The following is a 20,347-nucleotide window of genomic DNA, read 5'->3' as shown; positions in this document are numbered from 1 at the left end:
GCATGTCCTTGAAGGATGGAAACGTGGGTGCCTGCAGATAGCTCAGGAGCTGTCAGAACCAAAACAAAACCCTCTGCCACTAGGTATCACGGAGGCCCAGATGTTAGTCAAATCCAAAGGACGGACTAGATACATAATGCTGAGAAGAACCTCCAAGGATACCAGATATGCACAAAGACTTCACAAAGGATATAAGCCCTCGTGCTACACAGCAGAAGTCAGCTGCTAACTAACAGAAGTTAGGACAATGCTTCTGTGCAGGTTGCTCTCTAACTGCCCTCTAGGTCAGAGGTTCCCAACCACCGGGCCGCAAAGGGTTGGCTGCCAGGTTGTGGCATGAGCCCCCTGCTCTGACCCTTGTCTGTCCACCTGGCAGTCGTGTGGGGTTAAAGCTGGATGACGGGACATCTGCGGGAGGGAGGCGGCCGGCTCTGTGCACCCCGTCCCACTCCTGTGCCAGTCCACAGTATAAAAAAAGGTCGGGAACCACTGCTCTAGGTCATTTCTTGTGCCCATTCACAGAGCATCTTGTGTTGGCAGCTATCAGAGACAGTGAATCAGATGCAGGTCTGCACCAGTGTCACTATTCTTATTCTCCTTTAAAGAACTTCCTCTCTATTCAAGTGTCCTTTCTGGTATAAAGTTCAGGCTCCAGGATGGAATACTAAGGTGGAATAAAGGCGGAGGCGCTCAGTGCCTGAATGCTTCAACACTGTGCCCTAGAATCCCACCTCATTTGCTACTCCCCAGAGACCACTATAGTTAAATGTTTAATCCCGATAGTTTGCTTGCATGTAGATCTCTCGCATGCACACAGGTAGTTGTATGTACAGACATCTTTCCCTCTGTATTCAATTCACCTTTCCATTTGTTTCTGGTGTTTCTCCTCACGGGCCTGTGCTTTCATCTGTTGCACCTCGATGGTGTCAGGCTTCCTGCGGCGCATGTACAGCTCATGGTTGCCCATGCACAACTGCAAGATCCTCTTGTTAATTCTTAGACGAGGAGCATAAAATATAAAATCCTAGAAGAGGGTACAGAACACGGGAGAACTTGATTTCTGGGGCACAAGCTTCTTGTCCAAGTGCTTTGTCAAAGCTTACCCATCACGTGGTTGACCACTGACACACAACAGTAGCCACATCTTCCATTTAAGTAAGGACAAATATCTTATTTTGTACCGTATCCTTATAGGAGTATTGCAATACTCCAATTTGGGTTTACCAGATGTACCTCCTATAGGAAATGACAGCTTCTTACAGCAGTTGCTGTGACTACACTCCCATAGATACAGTAGCTCATGAGTAGCTTTCTGGAATGTGAAACACTTGGGAAAAAAAAAAAAGTGGTTTTTGGTAGATCTTTAGGCATCAGTACAACTTGCCCATTTCTAGTTATTATACAAGATGTGGACGTAGCGTACACTTATTCACCAACAGGTAAAATGTGCGCAGGTTTTATAAAAGCAAATTAAGCTGATGAAGATGGAATCTCTCTACATTAGTTCTGTTAACATGTATCAAAGTGAAATAACTAAATATTAAGGGACATTAAAATATAAAAAAGTTTAGTATAAAAAAACAAAACAAAACATTCATTCATAAAATGGCAGGTTTTGCATTCCCAGGTCAGCTTGCCCAACTATTGCAGTCAGTATCCTGGACACCAGGCAAGAAGTTATCTACATCCTCAGATCATTATGTCATGCAGTAATCTGTGGAGTTAGAAGCAGCAAGACAGGAAAATCCCTTCTTTCCCTTGAAGACGAGAGAACATGCTGAGGAAAATGATCTAATCAACCCGTGTTCATTTGTACAGTTACAAACAAATATTAGTAGCCACAGAATCTGGAGCACTATTTTTTACCCTCATTGACTGGGTAACAGGAATGGTGCTTCTACATAGTAGCAAGATACAGAATGCAGAAAAATAGAGCTGTGCGCCAATAGGACCACAGCTTTGAGAAAACTGAGACCATGGCTGTTCTTTAAGCTGCCACTGAGGGAAGGCACCATCAAGTTCTCACATAGGCCTCCCAACTGGACGAAGGGGTAGACTAGGGAGGAACACCTTTATTCTCTTCTCTGGGACACGGTGGATTGGAGAGAGCAGCGGATTCTCATTCTTTCACCAAGCCAAGAGCCACTTGTTTTTAAGAGACACCGGTTTCTACATTTGAGAGATATCCGTCCCTATTGTCCTTTCCTCCTCGTGCATTTCAAACAGCCAATCCATTCTAAGAATTTTGAGCTATTCTATCTTTGACAGCCATCAGCAAGCAAGCATATAAGGAAGAGTTTGGGAATCAGGTTACATGCAGCACCAACTACCAGCAGAATTAATAAGAAAACAGAATATTCTGTCTTAACAAAGAATGGCATAAAATCAGTTAGCAAGGTGGCGTGAAAACAAACTCACTCTATTCTGTGGGTAACTGCAGAACCCTCCAAAAAATGAACTCTTAGGTCATACACAAAGCCCCAGAATCCTTTATCTGCACAATACTTTACTATATCAGTTCCGAGTCCAGCTTTTTTTGTTGGGGGGAGGGCAGTGGTGGAAAGGGTCCAACAAACCCTATCAATTTAGTAGGGGTTTTCAGATTAGAAACATTGATTACACAATAAAAAAAACATTACATTTCTGTTCTACCAGTGCATGCTGTGGGTAGGCTGATAAGGACAAGTCGATAAGACAAGAATAACAAGTCGCCTGGGAAATGCACTAATCTCTCGGAAATGCCCTCCTGTGGAGTGTCCTATAGTCAATACAAAAAGGAATTCAGACTGGGAGAACACCAGGTGTGCATTTACAGACACCACTTTGCGTGTTCTAGCTGCATGCAGAACTCCACAGCCATTTTGTAGCCGGCTCATGACAAAGTTACACTAGAAACAATGAAAGTGTTCCTCCTGTCTCAACTTAAAACTTCAGTGCAAGTTTTCTGGCCACAATAGTTTCTCTTCAAGTCCTCTAAAATAGTTTATGCACTTATCAACTGCGTGGGATGCAGTCTTCGTAGCCAACTGAGGTGGTTGGTTTGGTTTTTAACTATATAGATCATGAATGTCTTTGGCAAGGCTGAAACTATTTACAGCTGCAAGTTACCTATCCTGCTTCTGTTCATGGTAATTTTTTTTTTTTTTTAAAAACTCTTCCACAAACAGTTATGGGTATTGTATGCAGGTACAGCCTCCATTCTCTAGGTAATGACCACTTCCAAGAAAGTAAACACTGCAGTCATGGATAGTAGTCTATGTTTGTCACAATTATGTATCTAAGGGATACAGGAACACAAGAATCCTTTTCCTTTGCAACAGTTGTCCAATATTCAAGTTAGATGCACTGTATAACTGAATCCCAACCCCACCCTAGCTGGAGGTCAATGCATGCATCGTAGCTTGTTATTTTGAATACTGCCACAACAAAATCTTCCATCTAAACTATTTGCTATCAGTACCATGGGGACAGAAGACTCGAAATAAAAGAAAAGGATTTATTACTTGTATTTGGGGTCTCTAAACACATTTAGGGTGAGTATGTGACTTCTGCTTTTTTGTACCAAAGCATGGATACAAAAAAAAGCACCCATAGAAACCAAGGCAACCCAAGCCAAATGGGAACTGACATACGACTGATGTTTTCAATGGAAGAGCTTTCTGCCTTAGTCTCCTGTAAGCTCGCACTATACATGCATTCAGATTTAAAGTTGCAGAGTGGGTGGAAAGGAGATTAACATTTTGTACTCATCACAAAGCATGACTGAAACCACAAGGAAGCTTTCCTATTGAGAAGTCCAACACTGACAGAATGATGAGCCTTATAATAGAGTAGGGTTTTCTTGGTGGTCATGAATTATGTTATAAAATATACTATCACTTCCCCAGGAGCAAATTTTACTAAAAGACAGACAGACTCTCAATGTGTTGCTGGTTCAATAGTGTCTTTTATAAGTGTAAGCAGGGTCACTTGCTTTAACATGAAATCCACAGTGGTTTTCTTAAAAGCAAAAACGATCTTTATCAGACCTATGTTTCTCAGTCCTAACACTAATAATCCTGTTTCCAACCCTTTTAGTCTACAGCACGATGAAAATTCACACATGAAAACAATTTGCTGCAAGTACAAGTATCTGATGAGAATTCAGTGGCTGCCATATACTGTTCCTAATGCAATGTGATTTTTACAGAGATGAGAACTGTGTTTTAGTTATGCAGATAAAAGTTCTAAACCAACTATATTTGATATGCAAGAGTTCATTCTGAATCTACTTACCGGTGCCTTCTTGTCAATGGGTTTTATAACAAACTTTTTGTCATTGAAAGAGATGTTTCTGATTTCACTCCAAGGGAAGCCAATCTTTGGGGTCAGTCTGGAAACAAACAAAGAAAAGATTAAGAGAAGCCAATGTGGGTGGCTACTTAAAGCTATGACAAATTACTCATGGGACTAAGTGCAAAAAGTCAAGTCAGATTGAGCCAAATACCCTAAAATGAATGCGACTCGTTATTCGAAACACAACAGGAAGCAGTAGAAAGACCATTTCCACCCCCTCCCAAGGAAGCATGAAGAGAGCATCCTTACTCCAGCAGGCCTTTCTGGAGTAAAGAATACCTATAGCATTTCTTACTCCAGCAGGCCTTTCTTTTCTAATTTATAGGGGCCACACTTGTGATAACTGTGGCTCTTAAGTGCAGAAATAAGAGGAAACAGCTTCAATTTCAGAAACACTGAGTCCAACACAGCTTCAGCTGACTTTAGCAAGGCCTATTGGAATACTCAGGTCCTTTGAACACCAAACCACTTTGTTAGGTGCTTAATTACAGACTTGGAAGCTTAAATCCAGGCACTAAAGTTATTTTTATTTTGTTTTTAAAATTGTTTCTGTGCACTGATGTACAAGTAGCTTCAAATTATTATTAAAAATACTGTTAAGTGGGGGTATTGAGTCATTTTACATTATTCTCTGGCTAAAACAATAAAACATATTTGTACCCCTTAAAGGCCTACATTAAAGACAATACTTAAGTGGGTACTTAAATCCTATTAAGCACTTGCTTCAAGTTAAGCTGTTTTGATTCTGGGGCTAAAGCCACAGCATGCTTGACACAGGGTAGGCCTCGACTGCAAGTCAGGAAATGTGACAGATGATTGAAATATGGAGAAGCATAGCTAATTCCACTTTACTGCTGTGGGGCAGCTAGAGATGCAGTGGACTTGTACTGAAATCCTTCTGCTGTGCCTTTAGCTTTACCCCAGCTGGCAAGAAGAGAAATCTGCGTGTACCTTTCCATGCTGCAATCATACTTCCCTACTGTCATAGAAGTGTATTCACAGTTCAGGAAAGCCAACACCCTGAGCCCCTCTCCTTCCCCCAGATTACTTGCAAGTCTGGAGAAAGAAAGTTCTGTCCTGTCCTTATTATCCACAAGCAGTATGGGCAGATTTGCCCACAAATTGCACAGAACTTTAAATTTAGGTTCAGGCCTCACACCTAACACTTGTGCATATCCTCTCACTGGAAGATGAACCTTTCCTTCAAGGCAAAGTGATCTCAAGTTTTAAACAAACCAAAAGACCCTGGTAAAGCTGAGAACATTCTTTTTCTTGACATTTCCCTATTTTTGTCAGCTTCTTTTTGCATCTCTTGTTTATCCAAGCTCAGAGAAAAATCAGGTGTTAATACTGCATCTACTTGGTCTCCAGATCATTTAAAATAGAGAGTTTTCTAACCTTCTTGATGCTATAAGAATATGGTTTGTTTACTGAAGGGGCACACACGTTTGTTTTTAACATACATGGTGGAATTTTTAAATATTGCCTTCATTTAATCTTTCCAAAGGGTAAATTATGAGTCAGAGTTGACTTTCTAAATGTCCTTCCAGCAATAACTACAAGACAGTGGAAAATAAGTTCTCTTTAGTCACTAATGATTAAAATAGTTTTAGGTCTTAAGTACCATAGAGAAGTTAAACTGTTGCCACTCTGAACATTTACTAAAGCAAATTGAGAGTGAAGGAATGAGAGTGAAGGAATCAGCTTGCTGGTTTCTAAGACAGGAAAGCACACCCTAAAGGGGGAGGGGGTGGGGAGCGAGGAAAGACTTCAGTGTTCCACCATGAACAGGGTGAGCAACAGCTTTACACACTTCCAAGAAGTAGTACTAATGTACTTCCAAAAACTAGTTTGAAGGCATGTTTGATGTACTATATTCAGTATTTGATTAGTTAAATTATTCCAGCTGCTTACTAGAGCTTTACTTTAAGAAGATCTAGAGGAGCTGTACAAAGGGAAAGAGAAAGGCTCAGAGAAACAAATAGACTGCAATTTTAACTAAATTCCTTCAATTCATCTATCAAAAGGGAGGAAGCTGCTATCTGGCACAGCATACCTGAAGCACCGAGCCCACTTGTACCAAAGTAAAAACAAAACAGAATCTCTATTACAAATTTGCCCTTCTTAATCTTTATTCTGTATTATTAGATTTACAAAGTTTAAAAGTAATATAAAAAAAAAAGTGATCTGCCTTGGTTGACTTGGCAAGAACTGCTCTAGTCTTTCACACTAGCTTCCATGAGGATTCCAAGACGAGCATGCAAGAATGCACTGGAGTTCAGGGGGCAGTGATACTTGGTTGAGTAAAACAAGTTCTAACTGTACTACTGCATAATCTTTTTTCTACCCCCGATTTAAAAATACTGTCAGAGAACCCCTATTGGATTGGGGAACTGAAACCCACTCTGTAGCACACACTCCTGCCCCTAACTAAAAATCAATTATATTTTTTCACAGCAGCATATAAAATCTTCTGAAAACTCTCTCCACCCTCATCTCCATCCCGATTTGTATTAATTGATCTCCTCCCAGTCCTGACATTCTGTTCAAAAGACTTAAGTGCATAGTAGCAAAAAAAGCTGTCGCCAAAACAAGTGAATTGGCCCAACATTTGTTTTGCAAACTTTTTCCATAGTTCTCCTTCAAAGGTGAGGGCTATATTCGGTCTGTTTATCCAGCCTGAAAAACCTGTTTGCGTGACCATGGTTACAAAGCGAGACCAGTCATTCAAGACAGAAAGAAAGGCAGTTTCACTCATGTAATACCTCACGGGACACTCCTTGTTTTCTGGGTGATAGCTCACATTAGCATTGCAAAGAGAAAGGCATTCTCCTCCTCTGCAGCTTTAACAGGAACTTCAGACTCGTGCAATTAATGTGAAATTAACATTTAACTCATTTGAGACTCAGTCATACTCTCCAACCCATGAGCACCTGGGTGCAAATCCCTCTCTAGTATTATGACACATGAAACCAAGACTGGGAGCTTCTTTAAGTCTTGATGCTGTCATCCTTCCTTTAAAGGAGAGTCCTCTTATTTCACTTCCACTCCCAACCCTCTCTTTGAGCTTGTCCTTCATTCTCTAGGACTTGCCACAGAGCAAGGATATACAACCAGAATCCATTTTCTTTATGCTTATTCCTATTAAAGCTTGCAGTCCCCTAATGGTAAATTGTACTTGCGTTTATAACTAACATATAGATTGCTGCATGCGTAAGTCTTCTTAAAAATCTGGTCCTAGGCTCTTATGGTGCCTACCCTGGAACCTTCTCTTCCTAAGAGTGGGGTGTTAGTAGACATGGCCATCATTCCCATAAATGCAAGATGGGAGCTCAGTGCTTTGAACATCATTAAAGATCAGGCCCCTCATCTAGCAAGTTTTTACTCTGCATACATCATTGTATTGCTTGATAAGATTAATTTAAGGAAAAAAAATAATTATTTTCCTAGAGAAACTCTTTACAGTTCAGTTCTACAGTCCTGTTGAAAAATGGAAGCCAACAGCAACAGGTAAAGCTTGTGGGCGAGTTCTGTAATGCAATTCACTTGTCTGCCTCCACACAGTGCAAGTTGCTCAAATGTGCTGGTGGAGAGCCCATAAGGGGAAAGCAGGTCAAACTGCAATGGAAGGCAGAGGCAAATTAACACCAGGCATGAGTCCCAGCCTGCCCTGTTGTCTTCCAAAGTATGCTCATCAGGACAGCACTAAGCTTTATGCTTACTGTGGGTGAGACGTGGCTTGGCTCCAGCATCAATTCTTCCTGCTGGAGAGGGACCAGATGCACACACAACTTACTTGTCTTCCTTCTCATAAATGTTCAGCCCCAGTGCGTCTACTCCCAGCCAGAGCTCAGTTCCTTTCTTATTCTTGATCTCAAAGTAGTTGATCCCATACATCTCCAAGTCCTGAGCAATCTTCAGATATTCTAGCATGGCATCCTCTCTGGTTGAGTGGGGGGGAGGGAAAACAGATGTAAACACATGAAAATGTAACAACGCACCAGCCAAAGTCCCTGGATGCAATAAGCACTTCACTTCTGGGGCAGCAAGTTTGCTCCTAACTCCTGTTCTGAGACTTAGGAATACTGGGAGAAGTCCCCACAAGTATTATATCTTGTTACTGAACAGAGACTCTATATCAGTCTCTTAACCTTTTTAGAATCAGGGCACCTCCCAGCTTTTCCTAATTTGGCATGACCCTGGTTGAGAACCTCTGTTGTGCTGCCTCAGCTTTCCTCGTGATTCTCAACCAGGGTGCTTCTGCTGCCCACAACTGTGGCTAGATAAGAGTGCCCTATGCTCTTTGTGCACAGTTGGAACGCAAAAGGCTGCAGCACAAGTCACCTCAACAGCCTGCTTTGGGCTGATCTGAGAACCCTAATGAGACAGGAGAATGCACACAAGCCACAGCCCTTCCCAGTGTAGCTGCGCAGCAGACACCACCCCAGTTGTAATACAGTGGTTCTCAACTACTGTATTAAAACTGTATGATTATAGCAATCCCTAAACAAGGACATCATAGGGAGGGGACTTTAGAAACATTTTTCTATCATGGTGCAGGTCAGAGAAAACAACATGTAGATAATGGGAAGAGTGAAGCAGTTGACTTTCCTACACAAGTCCAAATCCACTGTGTTTGAAAGTAAGCTTGGGCTAGCTTTCAGAACAAATTTCCAAAAAGTTTCTCTGCCCGGGGGAAGGAAATTTTGTGGCCAGAAGCTCATCTAAATAATCTCTCCCAACTATATAGCTGTAATAAAAAAAAAAAAAAAAAAAAAAAAAAAAAAGAAGATATTACCAAACAAATCTTGCGTCCTCAAATGTCCCCTAGACCATTACGGCTACAAGGACACTACACCAGACAGTCTACAGTTCACAGGGGTCTTCTCTATACATGGCAGCATTGATATCACAACTCATAAATATTCTATTCTCCTAAGTTCGATTCTCATGATGCAAGCAGTCTATACCTGATACCTAGCTAAAGATTTGTTAGTCTGACAGGACAGGCATTTGTTCCTGGCTGCAAAATATTCATTCTACTTTACAAATTTGTTTCCTATTCTGTTGAATTTTTGCATTTTATTCAATATTGGACAGGAAAAAAGTTAGTGTCACATATCTCCAGAGCCAATCACCTTATGAGTCCATTTAAAAACAAAAACAAACAAACAATGCATCATAAAAAAAAGCAAGTTTAAGGAAACTAATAGAGTGGAGGGGGGGGGGAATGGGGACGGGGGACACCTAGATGCAAGAACTCACTTGAGCATTCCACCATGTTCAGAATGCCAGACCTGGATCCGCTCTTCACATTGATCTCTGGAAAGCTTGTGCTGGTCCATCACACTAATGCACAAAAGGGAAATAGAAGCATTAAGTTCCTTATTCTGGCACCTATGCTGATTTGCACTATTTGCTTTAGATCTGTATTAATATTTTTGTCTTCGAGATTTTACCTCAAGGTCTACAGGTAAAGCCTGTTTCAAGGTTACTCCTGTAGCTTTTCAGAACCATCACCATGACCAAAAAAAGGCTTACATGCCTCCAGAGGAAACTCAGCTATATTTTGCAGAGATCAACCTCATTAAAAGCCTTAGCTCCTGTCCTCTCACCCCTCCCCACAAGAACAAAAAAGACCTGCACACTCCTCTATGATCCTGGAGGACTGGATTAGAAAAAGTAAAACACAGATAAAAGTGCCCACTTCTTTCCTGCCAGAACTCTTGGCTATCATTGACCAAAGCCATAAAATTATTTCACAAGGAAACACAGAAGCAGAAGATGCAAACTGCTTGCCTAAGCAGGCCAGCTTATGGAAAGAAAAGTGTCTGCCACTGTGATATCAGTTAGCGAAACAAAAAGAATTTTTTTTTTTTTTTTTAGCTGGTGCCACACACCAGGATGTCCAGAAATAGGTGAGATGACAAGGTATCAGGGTGTGCATTTTCCTTGTCTCAGTGCAGGGGAATGTGGTAGACAGCAATTTGAGCTGCCTTCCAGCCCCATAATCTAGAGCAGGAGTGCACAAAAGACAGCTCGTGGGCTGAACCTGGCCCACCAACTGATTGTATCCAGCCCATGGGCAGCCAGCAGTTCTGGCCGCTGTGTGGTGCCAGGTGGGTGGAACCGATTCTACTGCACTAGATGGGCAGGACTGCGTCTGTCCAGTGCTGATGCAGCAGTATCTACTGTGGACCCAAGTGGATGCTACAATCCCACCTGGAATCTGCCAGTTGCATCCGCAATTGACTCTGGCACTCATCTGGGGCTGCTTCCAGCACATTGGGTACATGCGGTCAGCAGGTTCTGGGTTCAGGGGTAGGGCATGAGAGCCAGCCAAAATAACTGCCCATCCTTGACTTAGGGAGGTTTGGTGAGCTGTTGCAAGGCAAACAAGAAGGGGGCCTGACCTGTCACAACAGAGCAGAGGGGTGCTGAGTCAGCCTGCAACAGCTCACCAAACCTCTTTAAGTGGCCCTCCAGCCCAAATAAATTGCTCACCCCTGGTCTAGAGCTTCAACTTTAAAATTAATGGCATGCAAGCCAAACTTCTCCAGGGACAGGAGGTTCTAACAGCAGCCTGTTCTTTCTTACTCAAAGCCAAAATGCTTGCATTAATAGCTGCCAGCACAATCATTGCCAGCACAGGCAGTGCCGAGAAGGCACTCGGAGAGGAAAAAGGTGAGCCCTCAGAGTAAGAATATGCCCTTACTCACTGCATGGAGGCAGAAAGCACTCTCCAGGCAGACATGTGATCTGGGTTAGATGGAGAAGAAATGCAGTGTTATTGTTGAAGCACTGCGTCTTTTGGTCAGACCACACGTTATTTAATAACCAGAAAAGAGCAGAGGACTTGGGGCTGCTTAACTCCTTTATGATGATTTTGCTTACCGTTGGGGGATAAGGCGTTCTGAGTTGAGGTATCCAGGCTTGTGCACATCTTTATTGTAGTCTCCAAATTTGGCCTGCACAGCATAGGAGCCGAGCAGAACTGCTGTTTCAGGTGGGCAGTAGATCTCATCGCTGAGGATCCCTTCCTTCACTTGCAGGAAGAAGAGCTTCTGGGTGATGTCCTGGATCAGCTCCTCAGAGACATCCTCAGGGAAGAACTTGGCACGGAATCTGAACTGAAGGGGGCTTTCCTTCCTGACTTCCTGAGCGGAGACCTGAACAGATTAGAGAAGACCACAACAACTCTTGAGCATGCATTAATGGATAATGACATAAATTTTTCATGTGGAAAATGGTTTGGTTTCTTTTATAATGTATATCTGGAGAGCATTCTAGCTCAGGAGAATTCATTTCAGAACTCAACTGGCTGCAGGGGCACTGGAATTTGTGATGCACTAAGATCAGAGCCCACAAGAAACACAAGTTTTAACCTACAATTCCTCTTCAAGCAACCCTGTTTAAATTGCAAAGAGACAGTGCACTTCCAGGACTCCCCACAACCTTTACAGGTGGCACAAATATATCAAAGTGGATTATGTATATCAGTCAATTTTGTTAGACTGGAAAATGTAGAGCCCCTTTGCATTTTGAGAAACAAGAAGAGGTTGTTCATGGACCATTTACAGTTCCACATGAACCAACTAGCGGATTACACACTGCTCTCTCCCCTTGCTTTGAGCTGCTAAACAGAAAAAAATATGCAAAAATACAATGCCTTCTGAATTATTTTTCCAGGCAAGCAATTACTGAAGTCACCGTAACTAGAAGCTGATATTTCTGTAGCAAACTCTGCATCCTGGAAGCACAGAAACTGCTGTAATGGATCAGATCAAGGGTCTATTTGGTCCTGTGTAGTTTTTTGACAATGACCAGCATCAGATGCTTCTGAAGAGGGTATATCCGCAAGACGTAGTGCGCTCCATTAACAGATTTCATACTCATGAATAAGAGTACATTAAATAGTTCAATTACAGCATGGAATAGGCCAACTTGGAAACAAACTGTTCATTCCAACAAGCCTGGCAACTGATCCTACACAAGCACAGAAGATTAAGCAACAGATGCCAACAGGTTCCGCTAGCCGAAATAAACACAATAGCTGGTTATTCTGTGAAAAGCAATGATGTCACACTGGTTAGACTCAAGGTGTGCTCCGACAGAGTGACTGCTGCCTTTATACAGCCACTACAGTTATCCAGGGAGCAGTGGCAAGCCTTCTGTTTGTCTGAGCATGGTTCACAGTAGTCCTGTGAACCTCAAGTGACCCCTTAAAAAAAATACACCAGAAAATTTATAGCTATTGAAGGTTAAAAAATTATTAATAATGCTATGGGATTGCAACATCAGCAGCTGATAGCACAGCAGGGATCCCATACCAAACTTTAACCTCCATTCAGCAGTTAACCCTGAATCTCAATTACCTTTTTATCAAGTTTCAGCCAAGTCTGAAATCCTTTGTTGTCCTCATACTGAAGACCAAAGTACCAGACTTCACGCAGGCCTATCGTTTTCACCACCTGCAAGAGAGAGAGAGGGAAAAAAACAAACAAACACACCCAGTTGATATGGCTGTGAAGTTTCATTTGTCCCTCCAAGCATGGTCTCAACCTTTGAGTAGCCTGAACTCCATATCTGTCCTATGTTTTAAGAGGCATCCCTTTACTTCACCCACCCAAGGGTACAACCTTCAAAGCTCTCTACCTGCAGCCCTTGTAATTCCACCCCCCAGCCTCAAGCCTTAGCAATAACGAAGATAAGCTACCTGTTTCAACCCTCAAGTTGTGTACGCGCAGAAACAACTGACAGAAATGCTGATGAGTGTTTTACCTACAGTGGTTTTCAATGGATTTCAGCCTGCTGTTTCCCCTGAGCACCAAAATTGCAGACCAGCTGGTTTCTCAGGCTAACAGTGTGATATTGAAAGTCCTACGAGCAGTTTTACACTTTAGATTGGATCCTTTTCATCCCCTTGGGTTATGGTGCTACTCCTTGGTTGAAGAAAGAAATTTCAGTGTCCTACAACTTGTTCCCAAGTCCAAATACCACTTATTCAGACCCTTAGCTAGCTAGTAGCGTGGGTTTCTTTGAATTCAGTACTCATCAATAAACCAGTTGTCAATAGCATGTGAGGATTAAGGCCATCTTAACCAGCATTTTCCATGGGCATTACTGCTTCAGCAGCCACCATTGATTAGCAATCTACAGAATTATAGAAATCCACGTGACCCTGGAAAATGAATTAATGAACACAGGGAGAAACTGAGCTTTACTCTAAATATTCTATGAGGGAGAAAATGGCAATACCTTCAAATACTTGCCCAGCATTAGCAAATCCTGTGATATCAGTGAACTTCTTTAAAGTCCTAGCTCCTGGATTCAAGGTAGCTGGGATTCTCAATATTTATTTATAAAATAAAAATATTAAGTTTCTAGTGCATGAGTGCAGAGGAGAAAAAAAAGTTGAAAGTGTGATTCCTGAAGTCTCCAATACATGAAGAAAAAGAAGCCCTTAAGTGTTTTCTAATCTCACTATTTTTAAAGCTAATGATTTTTAAAAGCTTGGAGTGAATACCACTTAAAAACCAGTGTCAAAATTTGTACGCTCTTGCATGCTGTGCTTTACCATAAAAGATTTTAGAAACAAACAAATTTCCCCATGGCCACAATAGAAAGTGTAAAGGATACTGAAGCAACACGTTCCAAAAATCTTTTACGTGTTCTACTCAGCTATGTGGAGAAGGGGTGCTCATACAATTGAAAAGGGACAAGTATCAGCAACTTACTTGTAGGCAAAGGAGGAAAGCAAGCAGAAACAAAATACTATAGCTATTAATACCTACATTATTAAAGTAAAAGGTCTAATTTTGCTGTCAGTAATCTGAATGGTCTCATAGGACACCTAGCAAAGGAGGAATACACCCCAAATGAGGAAAGCAATCAGGATTTGGCTCATGTTTTGAGAGAGAGAGACTTAAACCCATAATTGTACTGAGGACAGTTTAACTTAAATCATGTTAAATAGAGATATAGCTGAATCTACTCTCTAGCAAACACTAGTTCACAGTAGCAAGGCCTTAATAAGTCATTAAGCATTTCCAAAGAAGGTTAACTGTATAAAAGCACTCACTGGATAAATGGATGACAGACTGGGTGAATGCTGCTCTTTTACCTTTGGGAATTCCTGAGTGTTTAACTCCATGTTCCACTTTCATATTTATACTATCACGAGAAAGTTAGAATACACACTGTCACTTGTGCGCACGATTGTTTATAAAAAACAAATCACAAACACAGAATTAACCTATATCCACACTTTGCAGAAGTGCTTAAAAAGTTCCAGGATGCAAGAAACAGCAGCAAGCAGATATATGCTTTTATACAGGTATATAGCATATTTCCCCTTTATTTGTTTGCTGCATAAGAAAATGTAATATTTGGATAGATGGGCGATCCATCAGATTGGGTGGACACCAAGCTCTGGTTAACAAACAGCTCTGAAGTCTGGCTGGTGAGTTAAGGCAGTGGCTCTCAATCAAGGTGTTGCTAAACCAAAAGGTACCATCAGAAACTGTGCAACTCTCTCTCACCAGAAATACCCATAAATTACTTTGCAAATTCTTATGAAGCAGTAGATCTATTTTTGGGTGTTCCGAGAAGCCACAGAAAGTATTCTGAAGCTCTTACAATGGGGAAGAATCTGAATGTGTCCAATTTAAGAGTAAAAGGGCTAAAACATTTACAAGACTAGCTACTAGTCTTCTTTTTAAAATTTAAATTCTGCATGAAAGAAGCCAAAGGTCAGCAGGATAGCTGCAGTGAAATAAAACTTTAGGTCTACCTTTGACAGTAAATCAAAGTTACTGCGTGAAAGGCTGTTTGCTAGGCCATGAACTCAAAATGCAGCACCCATTCACGCAGATTTCAATCTTATTCCACTACTTACAAATACATCTTAGAAAGAGGGTAACAGATGTATTCAACCTTGCCTTCATGGGAAAGATAACTGAGGTAGCTATAGAGGGTTTCTGCTATAACCTACTTTGGTTAGTTTCCTCAAGTAGACAAGTCCTTAACCCAGGGTGGATATGATTTCAATTAACTATTTAAAATCACACGTCAGGAAGCCTTGGTTTAATCATTGGTTTCTACAAAAAGTGCATTCTTGTTGTTTGATATCCTTTAACTTCTTGAAGCTTTGCACTTTTAGAGAAAGGTAAGGGCTTGACTGTGTACACAAACTTGCTAGTAGCGCTGATGGGTGGTTAATCAGGTCTGTTTTTTCTCACTTCCATATAGCGATCAGCTGTTAACAAGGATGCTATCTTTGGAGACACAAATCCACAGTTTGATAACTGAAACTAAGCATCACAGAGATGCTTAATGAGCAACAAGTCCCATCAGGTAGAGTGGTTTTCTATAATCTTTACTAATCTATAGAGAAGCCTCTGGAAACCCTATAAATTTAGGTCCTTAATATAATGCATGGCCTGTTGTGACATTTATAAAAACGTTTCTAAAAATGTTACATGAATATATGATCTCAAATAGCATACAATTAGAAGTTATAATCCCTATTCCATGATGATATCTTTGATCTTTAACATAAATTAAAGCTATCTTTATATAGGATTTATTTTTAAAATTTAAGATGCTTTAAAAAAAAAAAAAAAAAAAAGATTAAATAAAAAAAATCCAATTTAAATTAAAAAAAAAAAATCCAATTTGATTAAAAAAAAAGTTGCTTTTTATCCAGCCTGCCTTAATCTGACTTCTAGCAAGGAATAAGGTCAGGTTAGATGGAAAAACCTGAAAAAGAAGCTAGTAACAAATGAGTCATCTTCTTAGGGCAGCTCAGCATGAGCATTTAACACCGCTTCTGGCTTTCTGTTTTAGTCTGATGCAGGCCTACGGATATCATCTCTGATTAGCTGAAATCCAAGCAATATAGACACCTAATTTACAACATTCATCAGAAAGTATATGGTGCATCAGAGGAATATAGGAGTGACAGGGACCTCCTGGGTCTTCAAAAAATCTTCTCTTTTGCTATTAAGGCAACTACATCAAAATAATCTTTTCCAGACACTGCTTCTCTTCCAGGATCTAGTGGCTTTATTATTTAATTTTCTCTCTCTCTCTCACACACACACACACTTTTTGAAAAAATGCCATGCCTTGAGGCTCCCTTTCACAACAGACTATGCATTATGGTTGGTTGTTGGTACTGATGTTCAACTTTATCCTAAAGGGCAGAGATTTCTGTTCCATTTCTAAGATACTTCATTGTAAGAAACTACTGAGGAGTTGGAGTCTTAGAATAAAGACCAGTTTCAAATTTAAATCCCACACACATACACCCCATGCACTTAAATTCAATAAGTAAATCATTTTAATAAAGTACCAGCTTTATCAATAGCAGTAACTTATCATTCCTCTATACCAGGAGCCCCAAAGTTAAGTGGTTTCTAATAAGATTCCCAGCTCTTGCTCTTTTAATTGTTTGGCGATAGACCAGTCCCAGGTACAGAACCCTGGGAGGGTATAAATTTAAGATAGAAGTGCTCATCCCCTGGCCCGTGAGCCAGATTTGGCCCATGGTGCTATGTCATCCAGCCCTGGAAATGTGAAGTGGGGAACGATGATACTGCTCCCCTGCTACCATATTTCCACAAAGAAGGGGAAGCAGGCCCTGAATGTTGCATCGAGTACCCGAATCCAGCACACAGGGCTAAGGGGTGGCAGTGGGAAGGCTGGACCCCTGAGGCCCAATCCAAGCACATGGGGATGGGAGGGGAGGTAATGCTAGGCCCCAGGGCCCAGTCTGACCTGTGGACCATCCCTAGGCCACTCATCTGGTCCATGTGGTCAAAAGGCCTGATTTAAAGATATTCAGAGTAAAATGTGTCAGTTCTGCAGTACATCCATGTTACCACCTCTCAAATATTTTGACTTTCCCTATCATATAGTTAATGGTTAAAAAGCTGTAAGAAGGGAGTGGGAGCAAACTATTATTAAAACACTGTCTGGAAAATAGCTCTTTTCCTTGTGTTAAGTCAAATCTCCAAATATTTCCCACTTGAAAGCTGAGCTGCGGAGGAAAAAACCCTCAAGATTTTTTTGCTATTAATGAAAACCCTTAACTTTACATTTAGGACAAAAACAATTCTTCCTTGCTGAATTTTAAGGATTAAAGAGGAGGCTAGAGCCAGGGAAAGCGATATTTGAGAGAGACCCTCAAATACAAGTTTTCCAACTAAAGCGTGTCACTTAACTACAGTGACCAGCAGTAAAAGTTTGAGGGTCATGTTCTCAAGAGAGCTTAATGAATGTTGGGGTCCTAAGCCTCACTGAAAAAAGACAGAGGGGTTTTGGCTCCTAAAGACCACATACTTCGAGGCACCTCTGCAGGCACCTGAATTACCACTACACACTCGCCTCAAGTGTTTCCATTGTGTGTGGGGGTGGGAAGGTGTGAAGTTTAGAAAAAAAAAGGTTAAGCCAGGCCTATAGGTAGCCACCAGCGAATGGAAAGACATAACTAAATCCTGCTTCAATGCAACGTGGTTGTACTGGAAACTTGACGCACCATCTATCAATATTTCAAATCTAGCCCAGGTCAGAAACAACACAGAATTAAAGTTACATTGCTCCTACAATAACATCTGGATTTGCAAGTTTTGTTTGTTAATGTTCAAGTACTGCAGCAACTGGAATTCAGGCCAAAAAAAAAAAAAAAAAAATCCCCAGAACATAACTCCTTCCCCCTCTTCTTCCTGCAGTTTGTTCTCCTTTCTAGGAGAAAAAGAATTGTCAAGAAGCATCTCCATCGTTCCCAACAGATCCTGTTGGCTCTCCCTGGTACCTCACTCAAAGTGTGTTGACAAAATCTTGTACAAAAGGAGGAATACTTTTTAGCCAACTCTCCCTACTTGACCTTAGAGACTGCACAGTCTTTGTTAATAAAGCCAGTAGGAGATGGGAAAAGAAAACTGTTTCTCAGTGTTTTGTTAAAAAAAACAAACCTATTAAAAAAAACTTGCCTTCTTTACACAAATGTAGTCCCCCAAACAGCTAGGTCAGTGACCAGGGACTTGTGAGAAGCAGGCCTTGAATAAATTAGGCTAAACCAGGTCTATTTCTGTTGTACAAAAATCCTGTTGTGCATTCTCTCTGTGCAGAAAGAGTCCAAAGACAGACAGAAGTTTACAAAATGTTGTTTGCCTCAATCTAGTCACCCCTTCCATTTCCTCATTCTGCAATTTAGCAGCTCCACTTTCTGTTCCATGGCAATGCAGGAAGAGCTGAAGGCTTCCTTAAGGAGATCCTCAGAGCCAGAGCAGGGGACACGGTTTGGCTGCTCATGTCCTTCAGCGCCATGGCTTGGAATGCCAGCTTCTTTGCTTTGTCTGATGAGACACGAATGAGTTGGCATGCCTTATAAAAAACCGCTTCAGATCAGTGCACAGATCTCCTGACTTTTCCGCTACGTGGCCCCAAACCCACCACCATCTTTGTCAAGTCACCACCTCTGGACCTCAGTTTCCCACATCACCAAAGAATGGGGAGCAGCCTTTGTCAAGAGCTCCAAGACTCGATTCAAAGGGTGTTATGACAGAAGTGCAGAGTAGTACTATAGCTTCCTGTGCAAAAAAAGTTTAGTTTATTTATTTAAAAAGCTACACAGTGGAATTCTACATATTCGGTTAAGAAATTCTCCCTTCTTTTAAGGACATAACCTTTATATTATCACCTAGATATTTAGTAAGTATACTTTAGGGAAGAATTTTATCAAGTTCAACACAACTACACACACACCAAAAATAATTAAGAAAAAATAGCTCAAATTTGGACACCAAGAAGTCTACAGAAATGGTATTAGCTTAAAAGACATTATCCAGATAAAATGAGTTTAATAGCCCATTCTTCACAAAACAGAAGGAATTAAACAGAGGGAAAACACTTCTGTCATAGTCTATCACCTCTCTGCCACCAGGGTTAAGTAACTAACCCTTTAGGCTAGGGACTTTTACCAGCATAAGCGATCGGAAAACTGGTCTATACCCGTAACAAAAACAGAAGTTTGGCGCACAGACTGGTTTAAAAATAGCAGAACCTGGTCTAACTTTTCCAGTCCCCCCCGCCCTCCTGGAAAATGTGTGCTCTGTTCACTACCGATCTAAACTACACCACTTACAGAAAATCGTGCAACTTAGATCGACTCTGTCTTGGGCTTTTTGAATGTCTGTACCCAGCCTTAGAGGGGAATTAAAGATTCAGATGCCCAGCAGTGACTATGCACCAATTAATATAGCACCCATTTCCAAAACATAAATCCTGGTGAGCACGAATCAATCTCTCATATCCTTTGGGATGTAAATCATTGCCACAGCCACTTCATTCTGAAGGCCTATTTTCTCCTCTTCCCTGCTGTATGCCCAGAGCAGGGAGAGATGTTAAACAGTTTGCTTCTCAGAGAAAGAATGCTACTTACAATAACTGATTAAACTGGTACAACATAATAGCAACTGTACTGAAATCTAGCCATTATGATTATAATTCATGTTTATTAGGAGCTGGCTGTGTAGTCTGTCACTACATGGGAAGTTTGACCCATGAAGAGGCTCTGTGGGTCAAAAATAAGGCAACTACTGGCAGCTGCAAATGCAAGAGCGGATATTCAAACAGGCAGGCAATTTATTTGATAAATTATATGAAAAGCAGGGGCCAAATGCCTACAAGGATCTCTGTTTATTACTACTTCATATGTATTGCCTCAGAGTCCAAAGTATTCAATCAAGATCAGGTTCCCATTGTACAAAGCTCTGACAAAACAGAAAAAAAGACGTGGTCCCTGATACAAAGGGGAACTTGCAATAGAAGCACACCTGAATATTGGGTTTTTAAGAAAAGCAAGAAAAAAAGACAAAAACAAATAGGTACCCAACTACTTACTGACCTGGTCAAAGAGCTGCTTGCCTGTGGTGTTGGGCTGGATGGCAAACTCCAGCTCCGCGTCCACAGTGGTAACTCGAACATTGATCTAAAAGAGACCGGGGGG

The 20,347-nt window shown here is 41.2% G+C and overlaps 1 protein-coding gene across 2 annotated transcripts in view; it reads right to left on the bottom strand.

Moving 5' to 3' along the window:
- The window catches only part of EZR (ezrin), a 49,455-nt gene that overhangs the window by 5,697 nt on the left and 23,411 nt on the right, over window positions 1–20,347 (bottom strand). For both annotated transcript variants that reach the window (XM_014519125.2, XM_025201990.1), the window contains exons 2-8: window positions 20,246–20,329; window positions 12,711–12,806; window positions 11,230–11,504; window positions 9,601–9,684; window positions 8,132–8,278; window positions 4,276–4,372; window positions 861–1,024 (exon numbers count right to left, since the gene is read on the bottom strand). In XM_014519125.2, the coding sequence (XP_014374611.1) occupies window positions 861–1,024; window positions 4,276–4,372; window positions 8,132–8,278; window positions 9,601–9,684; window positions 11,230–11,504; window positions 12,711–12,806; window positions 20,246–20,329 (947 nt within the window). The remainder of the gene's footprint in view (window positions 1–860; window positions 1,025–4,275; window positions 4,373–8,131; window positions 8,279–9,600; window positions 9,685–11,229; window positions 11,505–12,710; window positions 12,807–20,245; window positions 20,330–20,347) is intronic.

The sequence above is a fragment of the Alligator sinensis genome, unplaced genomic scaffold, assembly GCF_000455745.1.
Source record: "Alligator sinensis unplaced genomic scaffold, ASM45574v1 scaffold682_1, whole genome shotgun sequence".
Classification (NCBI taxonomy): domain Eukaryota; kingdom Metazoa; phylum Chordata; order Crocodylia; family Alligatoridae; genus Alligator; species Alligator sinensis.
This window is presented reverse-complemented; position numbering and strand designations above follow the sequence as displayed.